The 26,996-nt window shown below is 43.1% G+C and overlaps 1 protein-coding gene across 2 annotated transcripts; it reads right to left on the minus strand.

The window, feature by feature from the left end:
• Positions 1–791: 791 nt before the first annotated feature.
• Positions 792–26,263, minus strand: PLPPR2 (phospholipid phosphatase related 2). 2 transcript variants are annotated; one of them, XM_026716811.2, is made up of 9 exons: positions 26,180–26,263; positions 22,026–22,112; positions 20,599–20,787; positions 18,585–18,705; positions 18,242–18,498; positions 9,143–9,319; positions 7,848–7,985; positions 5,597–5,721; positions 792–2,681 (listed from the first exon to the last, which is right to left on the minus strand). In XM_026716811.2, exons 2-9 carry the CDS (start codon positions 22,089–22,091, stop codon positions 2,576–2,578), a joined length of 1,179 nt encoding a protein of 392 aa, XP_026572596.1. In that variant the 5' UTR covers positions 22,092–22,112; positions 26,180–26,263; the 3' UTR covers positions 792–2,575. The 2 variants fall into 2 exon arrangements, with proteins under 2 accessions (XP_026572596.1, XP_087782107.1); XM_087925981.1 differs by lacking the exon at positions 26,180–26,263 and adding an exon at positions 22,739–22,800.
• Positions 26,264–26,996: the final 733 nt, after the last annotated feature.

Consider the following 26,996-nt stretch of genomic DNA (forward strand, 5'->3'; position numbering starts at 1 on the left):
TTATGGACACTTCAATTAGATATCTCTTAAACCTGTTGCTAGCCCTGAAGATAGCAATGGTGTTTTAGGTCACCTTGAGAACAGAGCCACCAAGAAAGAAACTTGCCTGTGACTATCTAGGAAACACATAGCTATACAAGGATTTATTTATTTATTTTATTTTATTTTGTCAAGCAATTATAAGATAACAGGTATAAGTATAAACATAGTTATGGATACATGAAATGGATACATATAAGAAAAATAAAAGAAATTTTAAAAAAAGAAACAATAGGACAGGGATGGTGCTCTTATGCACGCCCCCTACAGACCTCTTAGGAAAGGGGTGAGGTCAATAGTAGACAGACTAAGATTAAAGTTTTAGGGGTTTGGGGAAGAAACCACAGAGTCAGGTAGAGTATTCCAGACATTGACCACTCTGTTGCTGAGGTCGTATTTCCTGCAATCAAGTTTGGTGCGGTTTGTATTGTTATGGTTGAAGCTGAAGTATTCATGGACAGGTAGGACATTGCAATGTATAGTTTATATGCTATGTATAGTTTATATGCGATCGGACTGAAGGTGGCTTAGTTCTAGGTTTTCTAGGTCTAGATTTGGAACCAATTCCACAGCTGTGCGTAAAAAAATAACATGCTTAGCAGATCCCATTTATTATATCACTTAGCCTGAAAACAACATGGCCTCATTTTGGATTAGATGCTTTTATCTGATTTAACATTAACATTTCTTTGCTTTGTTTGTGCCATTTACTAGAATTCTTCCTGAAATGAAGGACACTGTGAAGCAAGACAGATTGTTCAAACAGAACTTTATTAAAATAGATTTTGGAAGGATGTGGGAAATTCTTCACTGAGCACAGTGGGGCAGTGTACTCTGCCAAGTTTTCCAAGCAACTGCCCACCCATCCCTGTGCTACACTCAGAAGGTGCCATGCAGCTGACCAGCAGCTGTGTAGCAGAGACAATAATAATTATTAGCACCAGGAAGAATAGCAGGGAAAGTGAGAAAAAGACAGCCTTTCCTAATCTGGAACCCTTCAGATGTGTTGGACTACAATTCCCATCTTTAAAATGGGAATAATGCTCAATACAGTTGGGTTTCACTGATGGAGGAATGGAAATATAAGGGATCTCTAGCTGTTGTTTGGAGGACATGGGAGATATTATCATCCTGTTGTGCAGAACAGTGTGGAATAATGATCATCTGCCAAGCAGCTGCAACAACTGTTATTGAGCATGGTGGGTGAGTCAAGTGAAGCCGCCATTGTGAGGAATCCACATTGTGCATTTAAACAAGAACAAGGTTAGCAACAAGTCATGGTTTCCTATATGGCATTGTTTGGAAATGTAGTTTTGAAAATCTTTACTCATTGGAAGTAACTACAATGGAATAAGATTGACATCTATTTCTCTTGCAATGAAAACATATCCCTAAGATAACGATGAAATAGGAACTCAGCTCTGTTGAAAGCTTCCCCGCTCCCCCTCCCAGCATGCAAATGGCTCCAGATTCAACTAGGGGACAAATGATCCAGATTTAACTGGGGACAAATGATCAAGGCGCAGAGCTGATGAAACTGTATGTTTAAAATGTTTTCACATTGAGCTCCAGAAAGACTCTAGGATAACACCTTGGAAAGCAGCAACAATTGACTCTAAAAAGAATCTATTTGAGCTGGAGTGTTATTGCTTGTTTCTGATGACTAAGCTCAGAAGAAAGTGCTGTGGATCACATGTAGTTTACTTTTCTTCAGCCAACCTTTCCTATGAAGTGATCGTATGAAGCTGAGCATAGACCATAATCCAGTCTTTCTAATGACATATATCTCCTCAAAGCCTTGGACAAAAATCATTCCAATGTTACCTGAAAGTTCTTCATCAAAGGCCATATCTTGAGACCAGATTCTTATTTACTTTTATAACAAGGTTTATTGGTAATAGCTCAATCAAGAAGGTATCAAAACTGCCTATAGAGGACAGCCCTAAGATTCTGAGTTATGTCTTATTTGCTTGAATTCTGGTCTTCAAATACAATATTAGCTACCATAATGATTAATTAATAATTTTTCTGACTATTCAAATCTTTAATTTGCAAATTTAATTGTAAACTTCTTTTATTAAAACTCCTGCAATCAAAACCACCTCTCTTGGTCAAATGTGCCTTCTTCAGTGTATTCCCAAGATAGAGCTATTTTTCTGGAAATGGCACCTAACCTTTTTCTTGAGGAATCAACAGTAAAGGAAATAATGCCTTATCAGATGACAAGGATTCCTAAAAGAACCTTGGCAAAGCAGGCTGTGATCAAAATCCCAAGAGCTCATTCCTAGCAATGATGTTCAGTTGGTAACATGGTGAATGGCATCAGACCAACTGAAAAAGTAATGGGGTTTTATTTTCACCCTTATTTTCCCTCCCCAATCTATGCTGTACACTCACATCATAGAACCAGAACTATGTTATGACAACTAACAAACCTGATTCCAGGAAAGTCCAAGAAATAGGTTGGGAAATGGAGAGTATGAGGTTAGAGCCCACCCCCCAAGATCTAGCTCCATATCAAGAATGCTTTCTTAGGTCAGACTTCACTTGTGACCAACCGGGAGGGAATGAGGACATCTGGGGTGGAGGGGAAGAGACAAAGTTGAGAATCAAGTGGCCTCTGTGAACACAGCTCCGTGATTCTGGAACAGAGGAAGGGAGGGGAGAAGGGAGTGAGTAAGTAAGTCAGAATGGACTTAAAAAACAGGAACAAACTCTGCAGATCAAAATTAAATTCAAGCTTTAGAATTCTTCAGCAAAGCCTTCAGCTGAGTCCCAGAAAACAGGGGAAAGCCAACTGTCACCTCTTTCCATCTTTAACTTCTTAGGCAAAATCAAATATCAACTGTCTTTAATTTCTTTTTATGTTTATGGTTCCATGTGTGTGTTTTAAAGAGCAGATCTCTAGTAGTCATGACTTCAAGCCAAGGTATTTAACTTTTCATTGCACGGGCAAGGCTTTTTGCTATCGAGTTTGAATTATCAGGTTCAAGAGAGGATTTCCTTGTCTCTTCTTATACCACTTAACCATATATCTCACTTTAAAAAAGACTTGAACAATGGAAAAGTGTATTCTGGTGTAAACAAAACCAGTGAGCAGAACAGCACAGCAACACAGAAAGCAAAGACTTACATCCAAATCCTATGTGTGTTTATTCAGAAGCAAGTTCCATTTTGTTCAGTGGGACTTATGCCCCTGAAAATGTGCACAGGACTGCAACCTAAATGTGGAAATTAAGCTGTCAGTGCAAATTTTCCCAGAAGGCACAAGTCATTATCATCTCAGAATCTCCCTACCTAGTAGCAATAGCTAGGATATTTTGCACAGAACCACTCACACAAATACATTGAAAACAGTGGATTCCTCTGAAATGTGTGCCTGTTTACAAGGGTCCAATCTGCCATTTGTGGGCCATAAAATGCACTTGTTTCAGATTGGTGGTTGAGCAGAGAGAGGGACCTTCTGGTAGTGGAGTAGATGGGCAGATGGGTGGATGGAGAGGAAGAGATGTTGATCGCCTGCACTGATTTTTCTTCTGTGTAGGTTTTCAGTGCTTAAACCAAATTCCAAAGAATGGCAGGCACTTCTGCTTTTATGGTGTCCCTTCTGCCTTAAGGGGTTAAGGGGAAAGGATGAGGTGGCCAGAGCAAGAGGACATTTTTAATCTAGGGAGTGAGAGGAAAGTGGTGCCAAGTGGACTGCATAGAATCAAGCATGTATGAAATGTTACCAGATTTCTTGCTGTATGTGGTTCATCACACCCAGTGTTTTCTCAGGGAAGAGGGCCTCCTTCATCAACATCTTAACATTTTCTTTATAGCTACAAACTTCATTTCTGTTCTGCACAATTGGCAAAGCTCTCTGACAGTTCATACCAGGGGTAAAACAGTAAAACAAAATGATAAACTCTAAAATGAATTAAATAACCGCAGAAGAGTAGAGTAAAACTAAGAGCAGAGGACAATATTCAAACAAGCAGGTCTCTGATGGATTTGCATTTCTGGAACCAATTCTCTTAATGCTGTAATATGCATTAAATGAAATACTGTAGTAGTAGGCATAACCTGGAAACTAAAATTTTGGGGATATGTCAAGTTATAATCTGGCTCAACTACAGTATCAGGAAGACCAGGAATCATTGCTTGTAACAAGGCACAATATTTTCTTATTGCATCAAAGAGGCTGGGGCAACTTAAATGGGCAATAAAACTGCACAGAAAGCTTTTATACTACTTCAGGGGACAATTTTAATTCATCCCATTTCCATTCTTCATTGTAACTACCTCTTTCTTATGCATAAACTCAGGTCAAAACTATTTAAAATGCACCTCAAGAAAAGGAAATGATTATACTGTATTTGCAACAAAAGGTTTGATGGTTCTGTGATCACACCCCAATAACTTAGCAATTTCAAGAGTGCTTTCCCTCTGAAAGACCTTTTACAATGTTTGATTTCTGTCAGTTAAATGTCTCTCTTGGTCCCCTTTCTGCCTGAGGAAAAGAAGCTGCCTAATAATTATGCACACCTTGATATAAGGTGTTGCCGTCCTTAGGCCTCACCTTCCCACATCACACAAAAACACATCACCTAATATGCGTATATCCACTAAGCATCCAAGTTTATACAGTTTGGAGGTGGAAAATATGCATAAAAATCTTGTCTAATAATTGTGCACACAGTTTAGGCATGTCTCATCAATAGCTCTCTGATGTTTCACTAAAAAGGTTGTTTAGTCCTAAATTGGACTTTCCATATGTAACGCATTCATCCTTCCAAAGAACTTCCTCTTTTTCATCCTTCCAAAGAACTTCCTCTTTTTCTCAAAAGGCTCTAAGCACACAGCAGTCATAGTTGCCCTAAATATCTGAAGGACACCAGCAATATATAACACCATCCAGTTGCACTGTGGTGAAAAACCATGTCAGAGAGCATATCACTACATCAGGGGTGTCAAACTCAATTTCATTGAGGGCCACATCAGGGTTATGCTTGACCTCGGGGTGTGTGAGCGTGGTATAGGCATGGCCAGGGTGGGCGTGGCTAGCTCGACGTCACTCGTGTCAGAGCACCCTGCCAAAGAAAATGGGCTCCCGAGCTCCGTTTTCAGCTGCAACAGCCTCCTACAACTCTGTGCCAACAAAAACAGAGCTCATGCGCCTCCCCAGGCTCTGTGTGACACCCCTGCACTACATTAATACTGGGTAATGCTATTTATCTGTAGTATGACTAGTGTAAATTCAAAAATGTTGTGCTTTTTCCAAGTGAAACATTTCTGATTTTGAATATTCTATACCACCCTCCATTTCCCTTCCTATGTCTAAATGGACCCCCCGAAGTTTCTGCGTGAACATCAGGATATCTGATCCAATTCTTTTGCACCATGACTTTTTGCCTGCCTCCGATATCCAGCCATATGTCAATCTGAAGTATCCTTTCCTTCTCCTTCTATTCCCATGATGCCTATGCCGACTCTCTGTACCAACTTAGGCTGCCGAGAGTAAGCAAGGATACCTTGCAAGGGGTCATGATAGACAATTCTGGGAACAGGCACTTACTCATAAGGACGGGTCATTGCTGCACTGCCAGGTGCTGCCAAGTGTAGAGATCGTGCTAGCTGCCTTTCCAGACCTCTTGAGAGTAGTGTAGAAAACTCCGGTTCTTCTGGGGTGTCCCTCACCTGCTGCAGCCATACTCCACCCAAGGGGACAACACCAGGGCAGGGCAGTGGAGGGGGAAGACATGGTTAAATGGGAGAGAATGAGACAGAAATTAACATCATTAGATATTTACTATTCACACCCAAGTGGAAAGAAGAAAGAAATAAGTTGTAAACTTGTTTTCTTTAGGGAGAAATGTTAGAGCATTGGAATATTTGGAGTTGGGGAGAACAACACTTTCAGAGATAGAAGAGCAAGAATTTCTAAGTTAAAAAGCTTCATAAAGCCTCCATGTATATCAGTATATTAGTTCATCATTTGAGACAGGAGGGAGGGAGGGAGAGAGAGAGAGAAAGAGAGAGAGGGAGAGAGAGGGAGAGAGAGAGAGAGAGAGAGAAGGATCTATCTAACTGTTTTCCACAGAATAAATACAAAATACCTGGGCCCAAAAGCTATTTGCTTCCTGCACTTATTCCCTTATTTGCCTGATAACAATTCCCTCTATGCATCAATTTCAGCACTAACTCTACAGTTTAAAAAATTATGTTGCCTTGAGATTGGGAGTAGGATGATCACAAAAGGTCTTCTAACAAAGGTCATGGTCAGAGATGTCCTACTGAATTTTGCCTGAGCAGAGTATTTATAAAGCCTATTAGATCTATGATTGTATTATTTATACAACAAAAGGGGTTTTTTAAAAAAAAGAAAAACAGGCGAGAATGTTTTCATAAGAGTAGAAAGAACATTCTAAGAATGGAGCTCCAGAGAACCAGTCTGATGTCGTGGTTAAGGCTATAAACCAAGGAACTGAGAGTTGTAGTCCCACCTAAGGCACAAAGCCAGCTGGGTGATCTTTGATCAGTCAGTCTCTCTCAGATCTAGGAAGGAGACAATGGCAAACCACTTTTGAAAAAAACTTGCCATAAAAACTGCAATTACTTGCCAAGGCAGTTGTTAGGAATCAAAAGGCTGACTCCAAGGCACACATACAAAAAAGGGGGGAGGAAAATAAGGTAGAAATTAAAAGTTTCTCTGAATAATTAAGTGGGAGCCTTGTAAAAGGAAATACCAAAAAATATGCAATCGTATTTTTGTTCATTCACAGAGTTGTTTAAAAGTTTACAATCCTTAATGTGAACCCTAGTGCTTACCAGCAACATTTTACTTGAGCAAGTTTTGCTTCATTGATTTCTTCTTACTATTGTTTCTTCACCTAAGATGAAGTTCTCTATAAGAGATGGCAGAAGCTACTAAAATTCCCCTACATTCAACACTGTGGTACTAAATACTACTTGAGCCACAGTATGTGGGGTTTACTAGAAATCTCCTACCTAGGGATGGAGAAACTCCCAAAGAGATGGGTTTTAATTAATCCTCTCCTTGGTGGCTGGAAAAACAGTGTTAAGAAGCTTTGTCCTTCATCCCATACAACAGAGTGATAATTTAGTGTGTCTTAGTGAGTCTCCTGTTCTTCCTATTCGCTCTTCAGATCCTATTTGCCTTGGCACACCTGTTCAAGTTGACACCTTTCTTTCCTTTGTTACCCAGAATTTGTGAGTGATGCTCAGGATTTAGAAACATTTCTCATTTATATTAAAGGAAGTCTTTTCAAACTGATAATCTATCTGTGTTCAGTTTGACTCCCACCCTACTATAAAACTGTCCTGCAAAATTGTCAACATCCGCCCTGGCACAGAGAGAAAGCAAATCCATTGATGCTAATGCTTTGCATCTTTATATCTTTTTAAGTGAGGAAACAAGATTTTGGTTTCCGAAGAGAAGAAGGTAGGTTGGGAGAGGATCAGCCCCAACCTCAGATGTCGGCATCTCAGTTGAGCCTCCTGTTCATGATTGCCCTACCTGGCACAAATCTCCAGTTTAAAATCACCATATGTTTGAAAATAGGATTTCCAGGAGAACAGCAGGAAATTTAAATGGCAGCTGGACCAACTGTCCTCTTCTTTTTCTAAATATTGCCATATAAACCCATTGAAGAGGTAGAAGAAGCCCACTAAAAGGCATTTTGCCTAGTGCATCCTCAAATGTGGTGCTAGCTGTGCATGTGTATGTGTGGGTAGGTGTTTTAGATTAAAGAGAAGACTGAAGAAGAGGAGGAAGTATGCAGGGGTGCATCAGGAATATCTCTTACCTGAGCCACACTTAATTTGTCAAGGGAACTGTCAACACAGGGTAATCCCAAGACTGGGACAGTGGGTAGATTTTCAGGTGGAGAAACTTTCTTGGCTGAGGATACAGGGCTTTGGAAATTGTTGACCACACATGTCACCTATCCAAAAAGAGAAGAAGAGCAGCATTAAAGGGCTCTTTTCCTGATTTCTGCCAACATAGTACTCTGCATCAGACGGAACATTCAACAGAGCTTTGCAACTGATAAACCCATTAACACAGTTTCTTATGTGGCTTTTCCCATTCCTTTTGCCAGCTGCTTCTTGATCAAGCCCTAATTTTTCTTCATAATTGGCCTTATTTGTCTTGTTATGAGCATGAGCCGTTCGGTCAGGACTCACTTTGATATTCACTAGTATGGAGTGAATAGCTGGGCATGACAGAGGAACCATGAGCTGCCTTTTTATTGAAATGTAAAAGGAATGAGGGCAAGATGTTCATGTGAGCAGATGGAGGTGACCGGGTGAACCTCTCAGCCATACAAAAGGGGGTAAAAAGTTAGCTTGTGTTTTAGTAGGAACCAAGCTAGTTTACATTTCTGTTACCCCAACCCAGAATAGCCACTTCTCCAAACTGTATTATGCTACTCAAGATAGCCTAGGTCAAATGAGAAATTGCCCCATTCATGTCTGCATTTGGGAAAACTATAACACAGTCATCAACACAACACAAACTAATACGATAACATATTATGTATTCAAAATGGACAGTGATTAATATTTATATGTTTTTATATATTAGGGTGTAGGTATATACATATGGATATATATAGAATAGCTATATGTGTTATGTATGTGTACACTTTTGCAACAGAATTTCATTTTTAATGTGTGCCAGAGTCCCACAGAAAAAAAATGATAAGATAAAAATAATAAGATAAAGGTTATTTTTTAAGGTAAGCTGTCGTCCCCCAAAATAATAATAATAATAATAATAATAATAATAATAATAATAATAATAATAATAATAATTCTTATCTTCCCTTAGAATAGCATCATTGGCCTGGCCTTTAAGTTTTAACCCTTGGGTGCTGATAAGGGAATAGTTTTAGAAACTGCCTGATGACACACCATATTTAAAAAGGGAGCTCTACCCTGCAAAACATGGTAAAGAAGCTCCAACAGCACTGCCACTATATGTGCCATGGTGACTGGAACGGCTTCTCCTTCCCAGAATAGTTCTGATGGTGCCTGAACGCTGAGATGGAAGCCCTGCCCTTTCCCCTCCCTTGAAGAGCCTCAAACACAGAACACTTACCAGAAAGATGGCAATGGCCCCGCCGGTGAGGAACCCAGCCAGTACATCAGACCAATGGTTCCGGTACTCGGCTACACGCACCACACCCACCAAGAATGCTGGGCCGAGGAGTGCCAGGCACAGGGATGGCTTGGCCAAGCGGGAGCCCTTCAGCTGAAAAACCAGTGTGACATACATCTGTGGAAAAGGAAGAACAGCATAGGAGAGTTAGCTGAGATGCCCTTCATCTTCCTTGAAAAGGGCTCAAAATGTTGCACAGCATAACCATGCATATATAACCAAGGCACAACTCTTTTTAAAATAAGGAAAAAAAGACAGGCAGAAGACCAGCCAATCTGGTATAGTGGTTAAAGCAACGGGATAAAAACTGGGAGACCGTGACTTCTAGTCCTGCCTGCAACATGATGCCAGCTGGGGGAGCTTGGGTCAATCCCTCTTCCTCAGATAGGAGGCAAAGGCAAACTGCTTTTGAAAACCCAGCTTGAGATGGCCCAACTGAGAAGTGACCCAGCTGGGAGGTGGCCCAGTGTTCTAGCTGAGAGATGGAGAGATAGCCCGGCAGCTGAGCTGAGAGACGGAGAGGTGGCCCAGCAACCCTGCCCGGCAGTTGACCGGAAGTGGTGAATTGCAAACGGAGGTCATTGAGCAGTGGTGAAACAGAACTACAGTATGTGGCAGCAGACCAGTGGCTGAGAGCAACACACTGGACCCTGAGTTAAGAGAGAAGCACTTCCTAGAAAAAAACCCGGCATTTCTAACAACAACAAGAACAAAAATGCATAACACTTCATAAAGGGCCAAAAAACGTATAAATCCTTAAATTTTTAGAATTTCTGAAGTTTTTTTAAAAAACTAATTGTTTTAAATTTTTAAATTTCTCTTTTCAATTTTCAGTTTATTTTTTCAATTTTTAATTTTTTTTCAATTTTAAACCTTTTTTCAACTTTTAAATTTCTTTTAAATTTAAATTCAACAATCTCAACAACCTCCTCCCCCAAATAAGAGATCAACCCCAATTTGGAACCCCACTTTCTTTCCCCTGACAGCTGCCCCGGTGCCTCTCCTGCTGTCGCCTCCATGAGGCAGGAAGATGCATTGACAGCAGCCTTCGCCCCTGACCACTGCTAGCCGGTCTGCCTGCCTACCTGCTTCTTTACTGTCTCCCTCAGGTGGGCCAAGGCCGCTGGTAGCGGTGTGAAAAGTGGAAGAGGAGGAAGAGTGGCTGGCCAAGACATCTGAGCCCAGTTCCTACAGGGTGAGTGGCACTGACATGGTCGCTGCTGCTGGGCCCCTAAAAAGGGGAGTGGGAGAAATGGAGGGCACCATGATTTTTGCCCTTTCCTTGTCTTAGCTGTGTGCCGCCACCACCTCCATCTTGGGGATGGTGGCAGCTGGGACGAGCCAGAGGAAGCACGGAGTGAGAACCAGAAGGGAGGCCGAAAGAGCACCACTGCCTCCCCTTAACCTCTTCCTCTCTCCCTCCACCAATTGCTCATCTCCCTAGGTGGCCCTGCTACAGGCATTCAACCGTTGCACCATGCTTGCAGCAGATACATCAATGGGGAGCATAGGCATAGGCAGGGCAGGTGTGCACTTTCCAGACCATGTTCCAATCTTCATTCACCAGCTGCCTCCATCTGTCAGCCTGTCCCAGACCGTTCCCCTCCAAAATGTGGTCTGTTGGGTTACAGATTTATTTTCCTCCTCCCTGTCCCCAAGCAGCAAAGCTGGCTCCAGTCTCTCCTTTTAGTGAGTGCTTTTGGGTGTTTTTAAGCACTTTCCATGTTTATATTCGATTATAAAATGGCCTCTCCAAGTGGCTGGCTGGACTGCTTCCTTCTTTCCCTCCCGCTTCCCTCCTTTTCTTTACTTCCTTCTTTTCATCCTTCTTTCTTTCCTTCCTTTCCTTCTTTCTTTTCCTCCTTTCCTTCTTCTTTCCTCCCTTCTTTCCTCCCCTCCTCCAACAGCTCCTTTGTTCGGCTGCTGCGGAGGAAGAGGACAGAGAGGTTTGAAAGAGGGGTTAAAGAGGCCATCTATGTCAAAATTGAACAGCCCTCTCAATAGAGGGGGGGGGGAGATTTGGCATCATCTATCTCTAGTCTACAACAGTCCTTTTAATAGTTTCACACCCATTTGCACTACTCAGGTGACCCTGGTGACAAATAAACCCCCCAAAGTAGTCTCAATGATTGTCTAGAAGAATGCAAATGTCTAGCTGTCTGCAAGGAATATAGATTCTTCCATTCTCCACCATCCAGTCAGAGCTGAAGAAGCTTCTTGGATGAGAAATGAAACATCTTCAAAGAAAAATAATAAAGTGCAGTTGCCTCTTGAAAAAGCACCTTTGGGACTGCTTAAATCATTCTGTACACCAGTCTTCAAACAAAAAGAAACTATAACCCAACCTATCAAAAAGCTAACCATAAAAGACAGGACAGAAATAAAAATTAAAATAAGCAAGACAATGGTTAAAGATATGGTTTGATCTTGATGAATATAAAGTACCAGGATTACATCCCAGAGTTCTGAAGGACCTGGCAGATGTTGAACAGTGGTGGGATTCAAAAAACTTTACTACCGGTTCTGTGGGCATGGCTTGGTGGGCGTGGTTAAGTGGGCATGGCCATGTGACTGGGTAGGCGTGGCTTTGGGGTTTTTTGCTTTTTGGGGGGAGCCTCTGGGGGGCGTTTTTGCTCCCAAAAGGCTTCTCTGGAGCTCAGGAAGGCAAAAAATGGAGGGGGGGGTTCAGCCCCTCCCTCCATTTTTTGCCTTTCTGGCCTCAGCAAGGGCAATCCCAGCACAGCTGATCATATGAACAGCTGATTGTCAGGAGGAAAAAGAAAGAAATACTTTAAGGGGCAAGCGTCAGGCGGGCGGGGTAAGTGAGCATTGGGCAGGTAGGCCAAGCAAGCCAGCGGCATCTGGGCGACCAGGCTGGGGGTGTGGCCAGCCACAACTTACTACCGGTTCAGTGACCCATGCCAAATCCTTGCTACCGGTTCACCCGATGCTGTGCAAACCGGCTCAATACCACCGTCTCAGAATCATTCTACCATATCTTTCAAAAATCCTAGAACACCGAGGAATTAGAAAAGAGCTGATGTGGTTCCCATCTTCAAAAAAAAAAAAGGGTGGGTGAGATGGGGGGAATAGACCCAGGAAACTACAGACATCAATGTCTAACATCAATACCTAGGAAGATACTGAAAAAGATAATACAGATTGTCAACTAAAAAATACTTCTTTAGTCTCTTTAGTTGCCAGCAGAAAGGGAGTGGGGAAAGCAGTGCATTCCTTAAATGCTTCAGATAATCACTTTGGCAACCAAAGCTTCTGGCGCACAAAATTATTACTGGAGAGCATGATTGATGACTCTTGGCTATGGATGTGTCTCTTTGGGGAATATACATCCAAGGGGTGGGGGGAAGACCAGGGTCAAGGATGAAATGAATGATATGTCAGAGTCGACTGCAACCAGGAAACACCGACATGTCAACTCCTCATAAATCAATCTTTTTTACTCTGAGAGATGTAGCTAGAGACTTATGATTTGAATGGGGGGGTGCATGTTGGAGTCCTGACACAGATCTGCGAATATCTAGAAACAGATAAAGCAATAACTAGCAGTCAGCATGGATTTGTTAAAAACAGATCATGCCAAACCAATCTTATTTCATTCTTTGACAGTGACTAAATTTGTAGACCAGCAAAATGCTGTGGACCAGGGGTGGGATTCAGTTTTTTCAACAACCTGTTCAGTGTGTGTGACTTAGTTGGTGGGTGTGGCTTGGTGGTCTTGTGACTGGGTGGGCATGGCCAACTTGACATCACTCATGTCAAGGGGTGCTTCTCCTCGCCTGGCCTCTCATGATGGTGGAGATGCTGCAACGGCCATAAGTGTGAAAAATCATCATAAGTCATTTTTTTCAGTGCCATTGTAACTTTGAATGGTCACTAAATGAACTGTTGTAAGTCAAGGATTACCTGTACAAAAATACAAAAAGCTTCTTTGCTTGCAAATCATTAATTAATACCAATCATTAGATTAAAAATATCTGCAAGCCAGAGTTACAAATCAGGCAGGGTGCCAGAGCACCTTAAGGAATGAAAATAGTTAAGATGCAGTGATAACTATCAAGCAGCCAATTCTTGCTCATAAAGTGAAACCCTTTAGCAGAGAGGTCATCTAAGTTCTCCAGAAAAAGCACACCCAAGAAAAGCAATCCTTAGATCCATTTGCACCACTTAAACACACCAGCTGGTCTCACTCACCTCACAAGATATCCTAAGGAAACCATCCAGATTTAAGGAAAGGTCACATGCCCCCAGAAAGGCAGTAAAAAAAAACAGTGCCAAGCTTGCATCCTGCCTCTTGGCAGTATACCCCAAAAGGACAGTGCCAGATAGTACTAAAGCAGTGAAGGAAGACCCCCCCTCCCCAGAAAGAAAAAGAAATCATGAGGCAGGAAAAAATCCAAACACAATACAAATAATTAAATGACAACAGTAGCTGCTGCTTGTTGAAGCTGAATAGGGAAAATTATCCCATCAATAAACACAGGATTAAAGGTCACCAAGCACAGAATAACCTTCACAAAAACCAGTTTTAGATCAAAACCCAGAAAGCAGAAGTGGTATTCAGCAGGTTCTGACCAGTTCTGGAGAACCGGTAGTGGAAATTTTGAGTAGTTCGGAGAACCAGCAAAGACCACCTCTGACTGGCCCTGCCCCCATCTATTATCTGTCTCTCGAGTCCCAGCTGATCAGCTGGGTCTTTTTTTGTTGCCCTGCACAGGAGAACAGAGCTGGAAAGCAGGTTAGTGAGGTCGGGAGGGAATGGAGATTTTACAGTATCCTTCCCCTGCCATGTCCACCAAGCCATGCCCACAGAACCGGTAGTAAAATTTTTTGAAGCGCACCATTGTCAGAAAGGGTATGTAAACTCATGTTTGAATGTCAATCTTCCTAGCTAGCCAAGAAGCCTTGCTGAATGTCGCTCATCTTGGTTCCCTGTCACTAAAAGCTTTGCTTCATTATTCAATTATTTCTTCAAAGTGCTGATTGTCCAGGGAACTATTTCCTCCCAACAGCAGTGTAAAAATCTTAAAACAACCCTTTCCCTTTAAGAAAGTCAAGACCCAGAAGCTCTGGAGGCAGGAAGTCTAGGCGTTCTGGCAAGAATGTAATAAGGGTGGGAAAAAAAACAAAAGGAGATTGCTTCTAACTACAGGGTTTCCAAATGGTTAGAAAGTTAACAAGGGGTTCTATAGAACCAGACAGAACTGGTAGAATCCCACCCCTGCTGTGGACATACCGTGTTTCTCACAAAATAAGGCCGGGCCTTATTTTTTTTTTGAACCCCCCCCCCCAAAAAATGGCTAGGCCGTCTTTTCGGGGGTGACTTAATTCCCCCCCTTGCATCCTCGGGCAGATGGGTGGCAATGGCTTGGATGTTGACCTCAGCGTTGGTGGGGCACTTCATATCAGGAAACCTTCTGCCATCATTGCTTTCCCTTCTCCCCGTGCTGCCGTGGTGTTTAGAGCAATGCCGCGGCGTTCGGTGCAGCCGTGCGCGGCCAGCCAGGGCTCCTCCCTGCAACTGGAGGCCGGCGGAGACACTCGGCTTCAGGCACTCCTGTTGCTGCCTTCCCTTCGCCTTCGAAGGCAAAGCCAATTCTTTTAAAAACAACTCCCTACTACCGGTATGACAAAGACTTCCCTGTCTGAGAGGGCAGCCCAACCCCACGTGGGGAGGCAAATCTCCCGGGGCCACAGCTCAGGATCGGCCCACCCCGGGAGAAGTGCCCAGCTGCCATCCCTGCCTGACGTTGGGCAGAGTGTGAAGAGCTTTGCCTGGGGCTCCCAGCGTAGCTGACAGGTGGACCTTCCTGCCTGGCGGCAGAGCTCTTGCCAAGGCAGTGAGCGCCTCCCCACTGGACCCTCCACTCATCTCGTCAGGTCCGCAACGAAGCCATGCGGGCTGGGTAGAGCCAGGAAAATGAGCCGCGGGTGCACGCCCACCTGCCAACCGAAAGAGCCGGGCCGACCTGAGCTTGGTCCCTCCAGCCCAAACCCGAAGGGGCCACTGGGAGAGGCTGCCCAAGGCAGTGATAGCGCCCACCTATTCATGGACAGGGAGGCAAGGCGACAGCCTGCGCCACGTCGTCCTCCGAGCTGAGCCCCGACGAGTGAGCGCTTCTACCCGATGCCCATGCCGCTGCAGCATTTGGAGCTGCAGGCGCATTTGAAGATGCATGGGGACAGGGACGGGCTGGGCGAGGGATGGAAAGGACAGGCAGCTTTGGGCTCTCTCTGTTGGCCAAGGAAGCAGTGCTGCTGTCATCTCGCCTCCCTGTCCGTGGACAGGTGGGTGCTATCATTGCCTCGGGCAGCCTCTCCCGGTGTCCCCTTCGGGTTCGGGCTGGAGGGACTTGGGAAGGAAGCCAAGCTCAGGTCGGCCCGGCTCTTTTGGTTGGCAGGCAGGCACGCACCCGCGGCTCGCTTTCCCGGCTCTGCCCAGCCCGCACAGCTCTGGCGCGGCCCTGGCGGGATGAGCGGAGGGTCCAGCAGGGAGGCGCTCGCTGCCTTGGTGAGAGCTCTGCCACCGGGCAGGAGGGCCCGCCTGTCAGCTGCGCTGGGTGCCCCAGACGAAGCTCTTCATGCTCTGCCCGGCACCAGGCAGGGGTGGTGGCTGGGCACTTCTCCCGGGGTAGGCCGATCCTGCGTTGTGGCCCCGGGAGATTCGCCTCCCCACGTGGGGTTGGGCTGCCCTCTCGGGCAGGGGAGTCTTTGTTGTAGTAGGGCATCATTTTTAAAATAATTGGCTTTACCTTCGAAGGCAAAGGGAAGGTGGCAACAGGAACGCCTGAAGCCGAGTGTCTCCGCCAGGTTCCGGTTGCAGGGAGGAGCCCTGGCTGGCCACGCATGGCTGCGCCAAACGCCGCGGCGCTGCTTTAAACGCCATGGCAGCATGGGGAGAAGGGAAAGCAACAGTGGCGGAAAGTCTCCTGACATGAAGTGCCCCACCAACGCCGAGGTCAACGCAGGCAGCACCATATCCGGGCATGCAACAAAAGTACTTCCTAACAGCCAGCCCCCCGCCATTCCTCCCCATTTCGCATGTTTAATATAGGCCTTAATTTGGGGGGAGGGGCTTAATTTGATTTTATGCCTATAAAGCATGCTGGGACTTCCTATTGGGGGAGGCCGTATTGTTGGAGAAACACGGTAGTATACAGTATTTAATCTTCAGCAAGTTATTTGACAAAGTAGACCACAAACCTACTTCTTGGTAAGCTAGAAAAATGTGGGACAGACAGCATTACCATTAGATTTCCCTCCATCCCAATTTTCAGACACCCAAGACACTAGACTAATTCACCAATCAACACCTTGTGCCCCATAAAAGTTCCACTTGGAGTAGACTAGTTTTTAAATGATATCTGTTGCAGCCACCAGGATTAAAGATGCAACACAAGGATTCTGGTGAGGGCTTTACTTTCAAATGAGATACCCATATGTAAGCAATCTAAAGCAGTAGGATTCCAATTAGTTTTCTTGAAACTTTGCCAATATAAAGGGGAGAAGACTTATCTGTTTTCTCAGGGACGGTCAAACTGCACTTGCTATTGTTCTGGAAACCACTATTAGTATAATGGAAAAAGAAGCTCTCGTAGTTTTATTCATATTCAGACTATGGAGGGAAAGAAACCACTTTTTCCAAGTCGCACTGCATTGTATAAGTGTGTGTGCCTGTTCTCTAGCATCTCTACTACTTTCACAGTACTTTAATCATTCTGATAGTTTAAACTAGTTTTATGGTTTTAATGTACTTTTATGTATTTGTTGTTTCTCATATCCTACTGAAAATTAAGCTAATAATATGCTTAAAAGTTAAATAAACCATAATAGTAAAATGAGCAAGAACCTTCCTGCCATGTGGTGCATAGCTATCGCCCATGGCAATATATAATTGGACATTTATAGGCTACTCTGTGGAGTGGATGACTTGGCAAGACTGCTCTGAAGATTGATTTAATACATTTTTAGATCTTCCAGATTTTATTGTGTTACATTTTACCAATTGCCTTAGATATCTGGCTACTATCCCCTGCTGGCTCAATACATTTTGATGCCTTAAAACAAAAACCAGATATTCTTCACTCACTGAGAAAACAGTTGGGCTACAACCTCCTCTCAATCCGCAGCAATCTGAACAATGTTTCATCCACCTAATGGCAGGATCTGGTCACTGTCTAAGTTGGTTCTCCCAGTCAGCATTTTTCCATGTGTCTTTCTCTTCCATTGCATCAAACAGCAAAAACTAAGGGATGCTATAGTTTTGGAATAAACCAGCTCACAGGCTTCACAGACCACTTGTTTCCCTTATGACAGCATCAGCCAAGACAAGAGCAAATGGGAAAGTCAGCTACCTCCTTGCTTCTTCCTTGTCCTTACTAGTTAAAAAGTCTATTTTTTCAAATAACTTTCAGTGGCCTACACCAAGCATTCTTGGTTGTTGTAGACAATGCATTTATTAGTCCAGTGTTTCAGATTCTAAAAATTCTTGTGTTGTTAATGGCATGTGACACTTGCAGTACCCAGACAGTATTAGAGAGAGAAAAGGGGCCAGAAGACAAGAACTCAACTGGCTGAGAAAGAAGAGAGGCTAGGTTTCCCTCTGTATAACATCAGGGGACCTATTTGGTTTTACTGCCTTCTAATGAGAAATGGACACAGTGAAATCAAAGCTAATCCTTTTTCCTGAGGTGCCCTTGCCAAGGATAATTTTTGCTCACAGCAGGCAGCGTTTTGTCACAAAAGATCGTTCCCCCAGTCCTGTCCTGGGAGAAAAGATCCTGCGAATGTTTCTTTCACACTTTTGTTCTATGCCCACCAGAGGGCACTTCAGACTTCTCAATGAAGCAGTTCATTCCCAAACCTTGACCGCTTCTGTGCCTGTCAAACCTGGTCTCCACCCACCTGATCTGATACATGGAAAGGGAACTGGGTGCTAAATTACTGGAAGAACCTCAAACCGGCCCCTCCTCCCTCCCTCCATCTGTCTGTCTGTCCTGTCACCTAGCTTCCACTTCATACCACAGTGTACGCCACCGCATAGGCGCTGAGGGCAGCATCCTTGGAGGGGAACGCCTTGCAGGCTGCAGTGACCAGGAGAGGATTTCCAGTGCAGGCTGCCTTGTCTGTGACGTAAATGGTGCCTGGGGGTGGTTGGCAGCCCAGCACAGTGTAGTTTGGTTGGCACACTGACAGGAAATGTGGAGTCTGGTTGCCGGTCACCACTTGGCCTGCATTGGCAAAGATGGTGGTAGTGAAGAGGCCAAAGGAATAAACACCTATGAAAGGAAAAGGACAAGAATGAGGAGTGGGGCAGAGCCTGGGGACTCAGCTGGGCCTAGGTAGGAGGGCATTCTCCTCTTACCCAGGAAGCGGATCATGCGGCGCAGAAGAGGATTGAAATAACAGCACTCGCCCGAGATGATGGTTTTCTCTTTATGCCTTGTGGGTTGGAAGAAAAAGGCAGCCAGTTCTCCAACAAGTATCTGGGGTGAGAGAGAGAAAGAAGCAGAAAGAGGAATTGTACTTTCTCTTTAATAGCAGTTGTTTAAAGTAAGCTCCGGGAGGAAAAGGCTGGGCAAGGGCAAAAGGGCTGGAGGATTCCTTCAAGATTCCTTATGTTTCCTCTCATAAGTGAAGTACTGCTAAGACTTAGCATGGGGGGCAGGTGGTTGAGAGGAAGTGACATTATTTTCTAGCTTCCAAGGTCCGAGACAGGCCAGCCCAAGCTGTGGGATAAACAGAGCATGCATTTCCATGAGGATAGACACTTCCCCCCCACATCTGTAACCTAGATGAGTTCTAGGTTACAGATGAGTAGATTCAGGAAGTGCTGGCAAAACAGATAGAAAAGCATTCTCACAGATCAGAATAGAAATACATATTTTTTTACATGACTCTTGGAGAAAATGTAATTCTTCTGTAGATAGTACCTGTAGCAGTTCAGAGCACAATAGGACTACATCAGTGGGAATTTAGTTCAAAGGAAATCATAGTTTTATTTCCATTTTCTCTTTGGTCACTAAGGTATTCCCAAGTGTTAATGAAATAAAAGCAACATAGCAATGCCCACTGTGTAGAAATGGCTGTCAGAGCAAGCAGGGCTCGTGCAAGGGACAGAGAAAGGAGGTGCAATAGAGAAAAGTCCATTCACTGGAGCAAGTCATCTAGGGAAGAAAAGCGATGCATTGAGGACCTCGTTAAAAAGGGGGAGAGTGCTCCTGTCAGATCTGCCATCTTCGGCATAGTGCTTTGCTGGCGTTCTGCCATAAATTGTTGGCGGGGAAGGGGGAAGAGAAAACAGGCAATTGGCATATAGAAGAGTGTAGAGAAGATCCAAAGGGAGTGGTGGTGAAGGTTTGAGAGAAGCCAGAGGTGTGAGAACCAGCCTGTTCTGATCTTCCAGGCTGCAGAGCCTGGGGAAGGAATGTGAATTGCACCAAGTGGCACCAAACATCCAAGCAGTTCCCAAAACACCTGCATAGAACACCATTGGACGATGTTGGGCCAGTCATGTAGGAAGGGCTGGGGAGAAGGGGAAACTTTGTAATGCTTTGTGAGGGAACCTGAACCTCAGTTCTAGCCTGTTTTCATTGCAACCACTAATCCTTAGTAAAAGAACCTATCACTTCAATCAAATGGAGTCGAAGGTCTTTCTTTCCTAGGGACCTAGTTGGGGCAAGCTTGACCAGATAATAACAGCTGAAGTGAAATAGGTCTCTTTTGTGAACGTGGGCTCTGATATCCTTATTGGAGTTTCTGGTCATTTTTTTCCCACACAGAAAAAGGATGGTGGGGAATAAAAAGCAGTTATGTTGCATATCTTACTGGTGAAGATATTGGATATGAGGGACTCATGTTCAGGTGTATGTCGAATTATCTGAATTAACACTGTTCTTAATACATCTTGTTTTATGAGAATAAATGGGGAGAGAATTATGTGTTTTCTCCTGAGCAATTTGGAGGAAAAGCCAGATAAAAGTGTAACAATGAAAACAATACAGAAACAAATTTGGGTTGGTACATAGGTCATTCTGAATATGAGAGGCAACGCCAATGAAAGCATCTGAGCAGACAAGAGTATGTGAATATAATATCATGTGAATATAATCATCCATATGATTCTAATGGGCGTGTCTTGTAAGCCCTCAAATACATCCTCACTCCATTTCCCAACAGAGCTTCAAATATGACTGGATGCCCTCATACTTCTCCTCTCCAGCAGTCAGTCTCTTTGTGGTCTTAATCTCAAGGAAATTAATACCGTCACAGTGAAGGCTGTGCCTATGTCATCATTGCAAAAGTATCCCAAGATACATTTACCAGCCCTTCCTCTTGAGGGGTTCTTTCTCCTCCCGTTTCCCTTGTGGATCTCTTACCATGATGGTGGGAACAGCAGTAACAAGAGAGTAGACCAGGACTGGAGGTGCTCGGCTACTGTCCTCTGGCCCAGGATAGGGTTTGGCCAAAGTATTGTCATAGCAGAAGAATCCTTGAAAGTGCACCGGAAAAGTGTCCGAATACTCAAAGTGGTAAGCCAGCACCACTGTGCCAGCCATGATTCCCAGCTGGAAAAAGAACAAGATGGCACATCAGGCACTACTAACAGAATGGGAGGCAAAGAGATCTTTCAGATCTTTGGAAACACAGGTGGTTGCCACCTGCCCGTTACTGCATGCAAATTTCTATGCATCTTTTCTTATTCAGAAAGAAGGTTGAGGAATAAGAGAGGAACCCAGCTTCCTGGGCCAAAATAAGGCTATTGTGCTCCTCTCTTATGTCCCTCCACTCCTGATTTCTTCCCACCTTTCCCAGACATTCCCCTTTTTACAATTCATAGCTCATAAATGATCCCAGGCCAACTCTCCGGGACTGAGCCCAAAGGAAGCAAGCTGAATGCAGGCTTCCATTTGACAGAGGAGAGGTTTCAGATATATGTCTGTTTTCTTCTGTCCGTCCACATTACAGGAAGCATCTGAATGCTTTTCATGGGATGTAAATAAATCTATTTTGCATCTATAAACAATTGCCATGCCTCATTTCCTCATTTTCAAAAATATGCCATGAAAATTTCTAAAAATAAGTAGATGCAATTTCCAAATGGCCAACCATCAACAAACATTTGAGGACCTTTCTAGGTTTGCTGAAAACTTACACAGAAAATTCGGGAAACAGTTCTATTTCAGGGGAAGGTATTCAGATTTGCACCCTTGTTTGTAAGTAGATATAACTCTAGAACAGTAGACTAACTAAATTCTTGAATACCCTTACATATTACAGAGCTGAAGCGTTCTAGGCCACTAAAAGGAAGGACACACTAGTAAAGCTATGAGATATGCAAGCCCTAACCCTAATCTGTTCGTACTGGCCTTCCTGCCCACAATGACCTCCATATGTGGAATATGGAGTAATGAAGACTAGTCATCTACCAAGAAGAGCAGGGCTGGCCCATATACAAAGATCCATCCAAGCAATGCTACCCAAGCAGCTTTTCTTGTAATATAGCAGGACAACTTTGCTTCACGTACTACTGAGCAGCTTCCAGGAACACTAGCAAAATGCAAACTCTATATTCCACTACTCCTCTTATAACCCTAAACTGAACTGGCTGCAGCATTTGAGTGTGGACAACTGCTTCCTAGTAAAGTGAGAATGGCTGTGTGTGTGTGTGTGTGTGTGTGTGTGTGTGTGTGTGTCTGTGTGTGCATGTGTGTCTGTGTCTGTGCATGAAAGAGAGAGAGAGAAGAGAAGAGAAAGAGAAAGAGAGAAAACCGGGAACGTTGATCAAATTCTCTGGTTTTCTTACCTCCACAAACACAAAACAGGGTATAATGGTTATACTTCTCTTAAGCTCCTGCTTTCCACCAGCCATAGCAATTAGGCCTGGATACTTCTGCAAGGAAGAAGATGATTTATAAGATGGGGGAGAATCCTCCAAAACCCCTCTGCTATGTACATTTCAGAAGAAAAACCCCAGACAAGGCTGTGTTCTATTTTAGACAAGCATAATTCTTCCCTACAGGATTTCCCCTCCAATATTTCCAAACACTCCTAACATCATATTTTAAGGCAGGTGTGTTCAAACTGGATTGTGTCTTGAACCCCCTAAAACACGTGTGCTCTCTCAAGAATTACTTCCCTTGGATTAAGCTGGGGCAGGGAATAAATACCATTGCTTATTTTTAATGATTACATTTTAATCTAAATGTCAAAGGAGTTTGTGGTTACTGTACTGCTTTGCCCACCTCGGCCTTTGACAGGAAAATTAGTAGGCAAAGACCACAGAACATTTTAACAAAGCTGACATTGTGCCTCCAATTCCTGTTCAGTTTTTTTAAAAAAAACCTGTGACTCCAAATTGCTTGTGACATTCTTCTCCTTTCTGCAGAAATCCTAACCCACACTTTGATAGTTGCTTTTAGGCCAAGCAACAACTTTGATATTCTATATGAAAACTACCTGACCAAAGCATCTTCTCTTTTGGAGTCCAGATGCTCAGTTTTAGCAAAGTCACCCTACCTTGTCAAGCAGCCTGTGTAAAGTTTAAAGTCTTCTAACAACTCAAGGAGGATATGGCATCTACAAGAAAACAAAATAATAATGCCCCTTAGTTTTTTTAGAAAAAGATTATGGTGATATACAATACAGGTTGTTTTCGAGTTCTGACCACAATTGACCCTCAAATTTCTGTTGCTAAGTGAAACATTTGTTAAGTCAGTTTTGCCCCATTTTACAATCTTTCCTGCCACATTTGTTAAGTTAATTGGTGCAGTGGTTAAGTTAGTAACACAGCTGTTAAGTGAATCTGGTTTCCCCATTGACTTTGCTTGTCAGAAGGTCACAAAGGGCCATCACATTATCTCAGGACTCTGCAACCGTCATAAATATGAGTCGGTTGCCAAGCATCTGAATTCTGATCATGTGACATGGGCGTGCTGCAATTGTAGGTATGAAAAATGGCCATGGGTCACTTTTTTTCAGTGCTGTTGTAATTTCGAGTAGTCACTAAATGAACTGTTATAAGTCAAAGACTACCTGAATATGTAGCTCAGAGTAGAAACAGTGGAATCCTTAGTGTTGTCAGCTTTGAAATTCAGCTGCCACATATTTTTTTTAGAGAGTTAAAAAGTTGAAAAGTTGAAAAGTTCAACGTTATTCTGTGTGTCGTATTAAGAATTTGAAGTTGCAGTTAATTGGTTCTCGTGATTTATGAAGTGTAGAAGTGGGAGGAGAGAAGGGAGGAGAGAAGGTGGGTTCTGTGTAATGCACAAAAAAGCTTTCACTTGGGAAATTGCTTTGGAACGTGCCAGATCTGTTCCTAATAAATCAATTGGAGAGATAACATCTCGGAGTGATTGATATCATGGATACAGTCCGGATGCTTGACAAGTGCTCTCTGACGTTGGTTATTTGCTTGCAGACATTTCTTAACCCAACCATGTAACATCATCAGTGTGAGTGAGCAGGGCAAGCTACTGCAGATAAGCAGGGAAGCAAGCCCCAACCTAGAACTAAGAATAAATTTCCTAACAGTCAGAATAATTAATCAGCGGAACAACTTGCCTCCAGAAGTTGTGAATGCTACAACAATGGAAGTTTTAAAGAAGGGATTGGACAACCATTTGTCTGAAATGGTATAGGTTTCCTGCCTAAACAGGGGGTTAGACTAGAAGACCTCAAAGGTCCCTTCCAACTCTGCTATTAATTCTACTCTATTCTTGCTTGTCAGAAGATTACAAAAGATGATCATATGATCCCAGGACACTGGAACCTTTCATAAATATGAGTCAGTTGTCAAGCATCTGGATTTCAATCACATGACTATAGGGATGCTGCAATGGTTGTAAGTAAAAAATGGTCATAAGCCACTTTTTTTCAGTGGTCTTGTAACTTCGAACAGTCATTAAACAACAGTCATGTTGTAAGTTGAAGACTACCTGTACAATCAGGGAAAATAAACATTTTAAAATATTTTTTGAAAAACCAATACATAGAATGGTTTTTTTTCCAAAGCTACCTTCCTGACTTCAAATTTCCACTCCTCCTAAAATTATATTGCAGAAACCTAGTGCATATGTTACTGTGAACATGGATCAATGCAGTGGTTTCTTCTGAATGAATATGCATTTTAATATCTAATGTACAAAACCAAACCACAAAGAGCAATTGGTTCCAGGATCCAGCTAGCCAGCAAGCCAACCTCTGATTCTGAGGAGTCAGGGAAGGAGACAAATTAAAATAGGTGTTTTAAACTTCTCTCTCTGAGGGTGCTGAATTTTATTTTGGCTACGAGAAGAGCGTGTGGACGTGTATCCTGGAGTAAGGCAATTTTTGTGAATTAATGGAATCAAAGCAGGATTCAGCTCAAGAATTTGATAAGTATCTAATAGTTCAAAGCTGGGGACAGACATTTTGCAGTTTGTACAAAGAGCTGAGCAAACTTTTATCATGGCTGAGATTTGAACTCCTATGAGAAGGTAAGAGGAACTTTTATAAGAAAAATTTGTGCTACAGGAGTTTTGAATACATTTAAGTTCTAGTTGCAAAAGGGAGTTCAGAAAAATGCAGTCACCACAGGAACGTCGATTGGCCAAATCTACCATAAATATAAGGCTGGGTGTTGTCCCATCGGTAGACACTGCAGTCACTGGCTTCCCACTCTTCAGACCAACTTAGTGGGACTGGAATAAATCCACCAGACTCAGTAGTCTAGCCAAACCTGTAAAGGATTGTGTTGCATATTCACATAAGATTAGGGTCTTGTTAAAGACACAAGCATCTCTGGGAAGCCAGAAGCTCCAACTGTTTTTCCGAACAGCAAGAGTATTTTTTAATGCAAGTTTCATCATAATAATAGTAATAGTAATACTAAAAATTTTACAGTCAATTTGTAGAGACATTACTTAGTTATGCTTTTTTGTACAAGTGTCAGTGCAATATAAAATAATATTGCTTTATCTTCATATATAATAAGAGAAAAAGATAGGTCCTTACATTTCTGGACCTCAGAGATGATAAAAAATTAGTCACCTTCCCCACTGTTTCTCCTAATCTCTGCTGCTTTCTTACTTCTCCTTGCAACACATCTCTCTCTGGCCAAAGAACTGGAAAATTTGAATGCCCTACTTAGAAAGAAGCAAGCAAACTCAACTTCAAACAACATTAGTACATGTTAATACTGTATCCTGTATTGCTTTATGCAATTTATTCTGAGCAGAGAATCAGGATTCTTGTATAAATAGTGCACAATTTGTATGAGAACCTGTAGCAGAGAATAATGATCACTGTTCATAAATGAGAGTACAAAACACATTTCTCTATTAGAAACCCAGCTTATCCCAAATCTCAGTCCTCATAAATGCACAAGGATTCAAAATTCTCTTCCCTCAGTATGGAGGAAGATTGGGGGGCTGACTACCTTCTCCCCCTTCCTCCTCCAGCACAGATTGGAGCCCTACAAGAGAGCGCCATGCTGCTCATGGGGCTAGTCCAACTTCTCTAGCACCGTAACCAGTGTTGGAAGAATCCAGCTGCAAGATCTATGGGCTGACTGCCCCCTTTGACAAGTGACCCACATCCATGGCAACTCATCAGCCCCTGAGCCAAGCTGAAGCAAAGTGGCACCCTCTGCCTCCGTGGTTTCGCTAACGGCATCAGTGACCATTTTGCTGCAAATAGCAATCAGGACAGCAAGTGTGTGTTCATGTGTAGGCATGTGTGCGTGGTGAATGTTTTAAAGGACTGTGTAGCTTAGCAACACAGTGCTTTAAAACATGCACAAGCACAATGCACACACAGAGAACTGCAATTGTCAAAATTGCAACAATGGTAGTGTGAATAGGCAATGGAGAAGCAGCAATGGAGAACCCATTTGTCTTCAGAATGGAAGACAGATATTGCAAGCTACCAGTTCTCCCCTCCAGGAAAATCCCCCCACAGCCCAGCCGTTGCATCTCTCACCTTCTGTCTGTAGGAGTGGCTTTTTAGGCAGCAGCCATGGCTTCCTTGGCCCACCTTAGTTCTTGTCTCCTCCTCCTTCTCTTCGGTAAGCAATTTTAACAGTCTGTCAGACGGAGCAAGGAATCCACGCTGATCACGCCAATATTGTAATTAGACCCTGGATTGCTGGATGAAACATTATTTTGCATTAGCAGCTGGAATGAGGGAGGGAGGGAGGGAGAGCGAGAGAGAGAGAGAGAGAGGAGTGCAACACATACATATGAATGCACATACGCAGGCACACACACACACAAAGGGAGGAGATAGTGGGAAGGAGAATGCTTCAAGAGGGGATATTCAATGAAATGCTGGCTGTCTCTTCTGTGTCAGAAGGGTGAACATTGCACAATCAAGAAGGCTCAGCTAAAATCAATAAATCAAAGCTTCACTTCCGATTCTAAACAAGCCAGCTTTGTTGTTCCTTGTTTGAATTGAGTTTCCCTGTAATATACTCATATAACTGGCCTCACATTTCTACCAATGATTAGTACTACAGGAAAAATGAGGCACTAACCATCCAAATTTATTGCCAAACATGCTTCAACAACAATTGTTGGGTGCACACATTTCAAACTCAGATTTTACAGTAAAACGTGAATTACTAGTTACAGAAAATGTAATTCAGGGATAACACCAACTTCTTGAAATAATTGTAAGAAAGAAATTCAGCTTGCATTTTTCTGTCAATTTTATCAGGAAAGATCTTTTATAAAATTGTTTGAAAAATCCTTGCGCAATTTCAAACATCTGTATTTTCCTCTATTTACTTTTGCGACAG

The sequence above is a fragment of the Pseudonaja textilis genome, chromosome 2, assembly GCF_049901715.1.
Source record: "Pseudonaja textilis isolate UNSWEBS1 chromosome 2, rPseTex1.2, whole genome shotgun sequence".
NCBI classification, from domain to species: domain Eukaryota; kingdom Metazoa; phylum Chordata; class Lepidosauria; order Squamata; family Elapidae; genus Pseudonaja; species Pseudonaja textilis.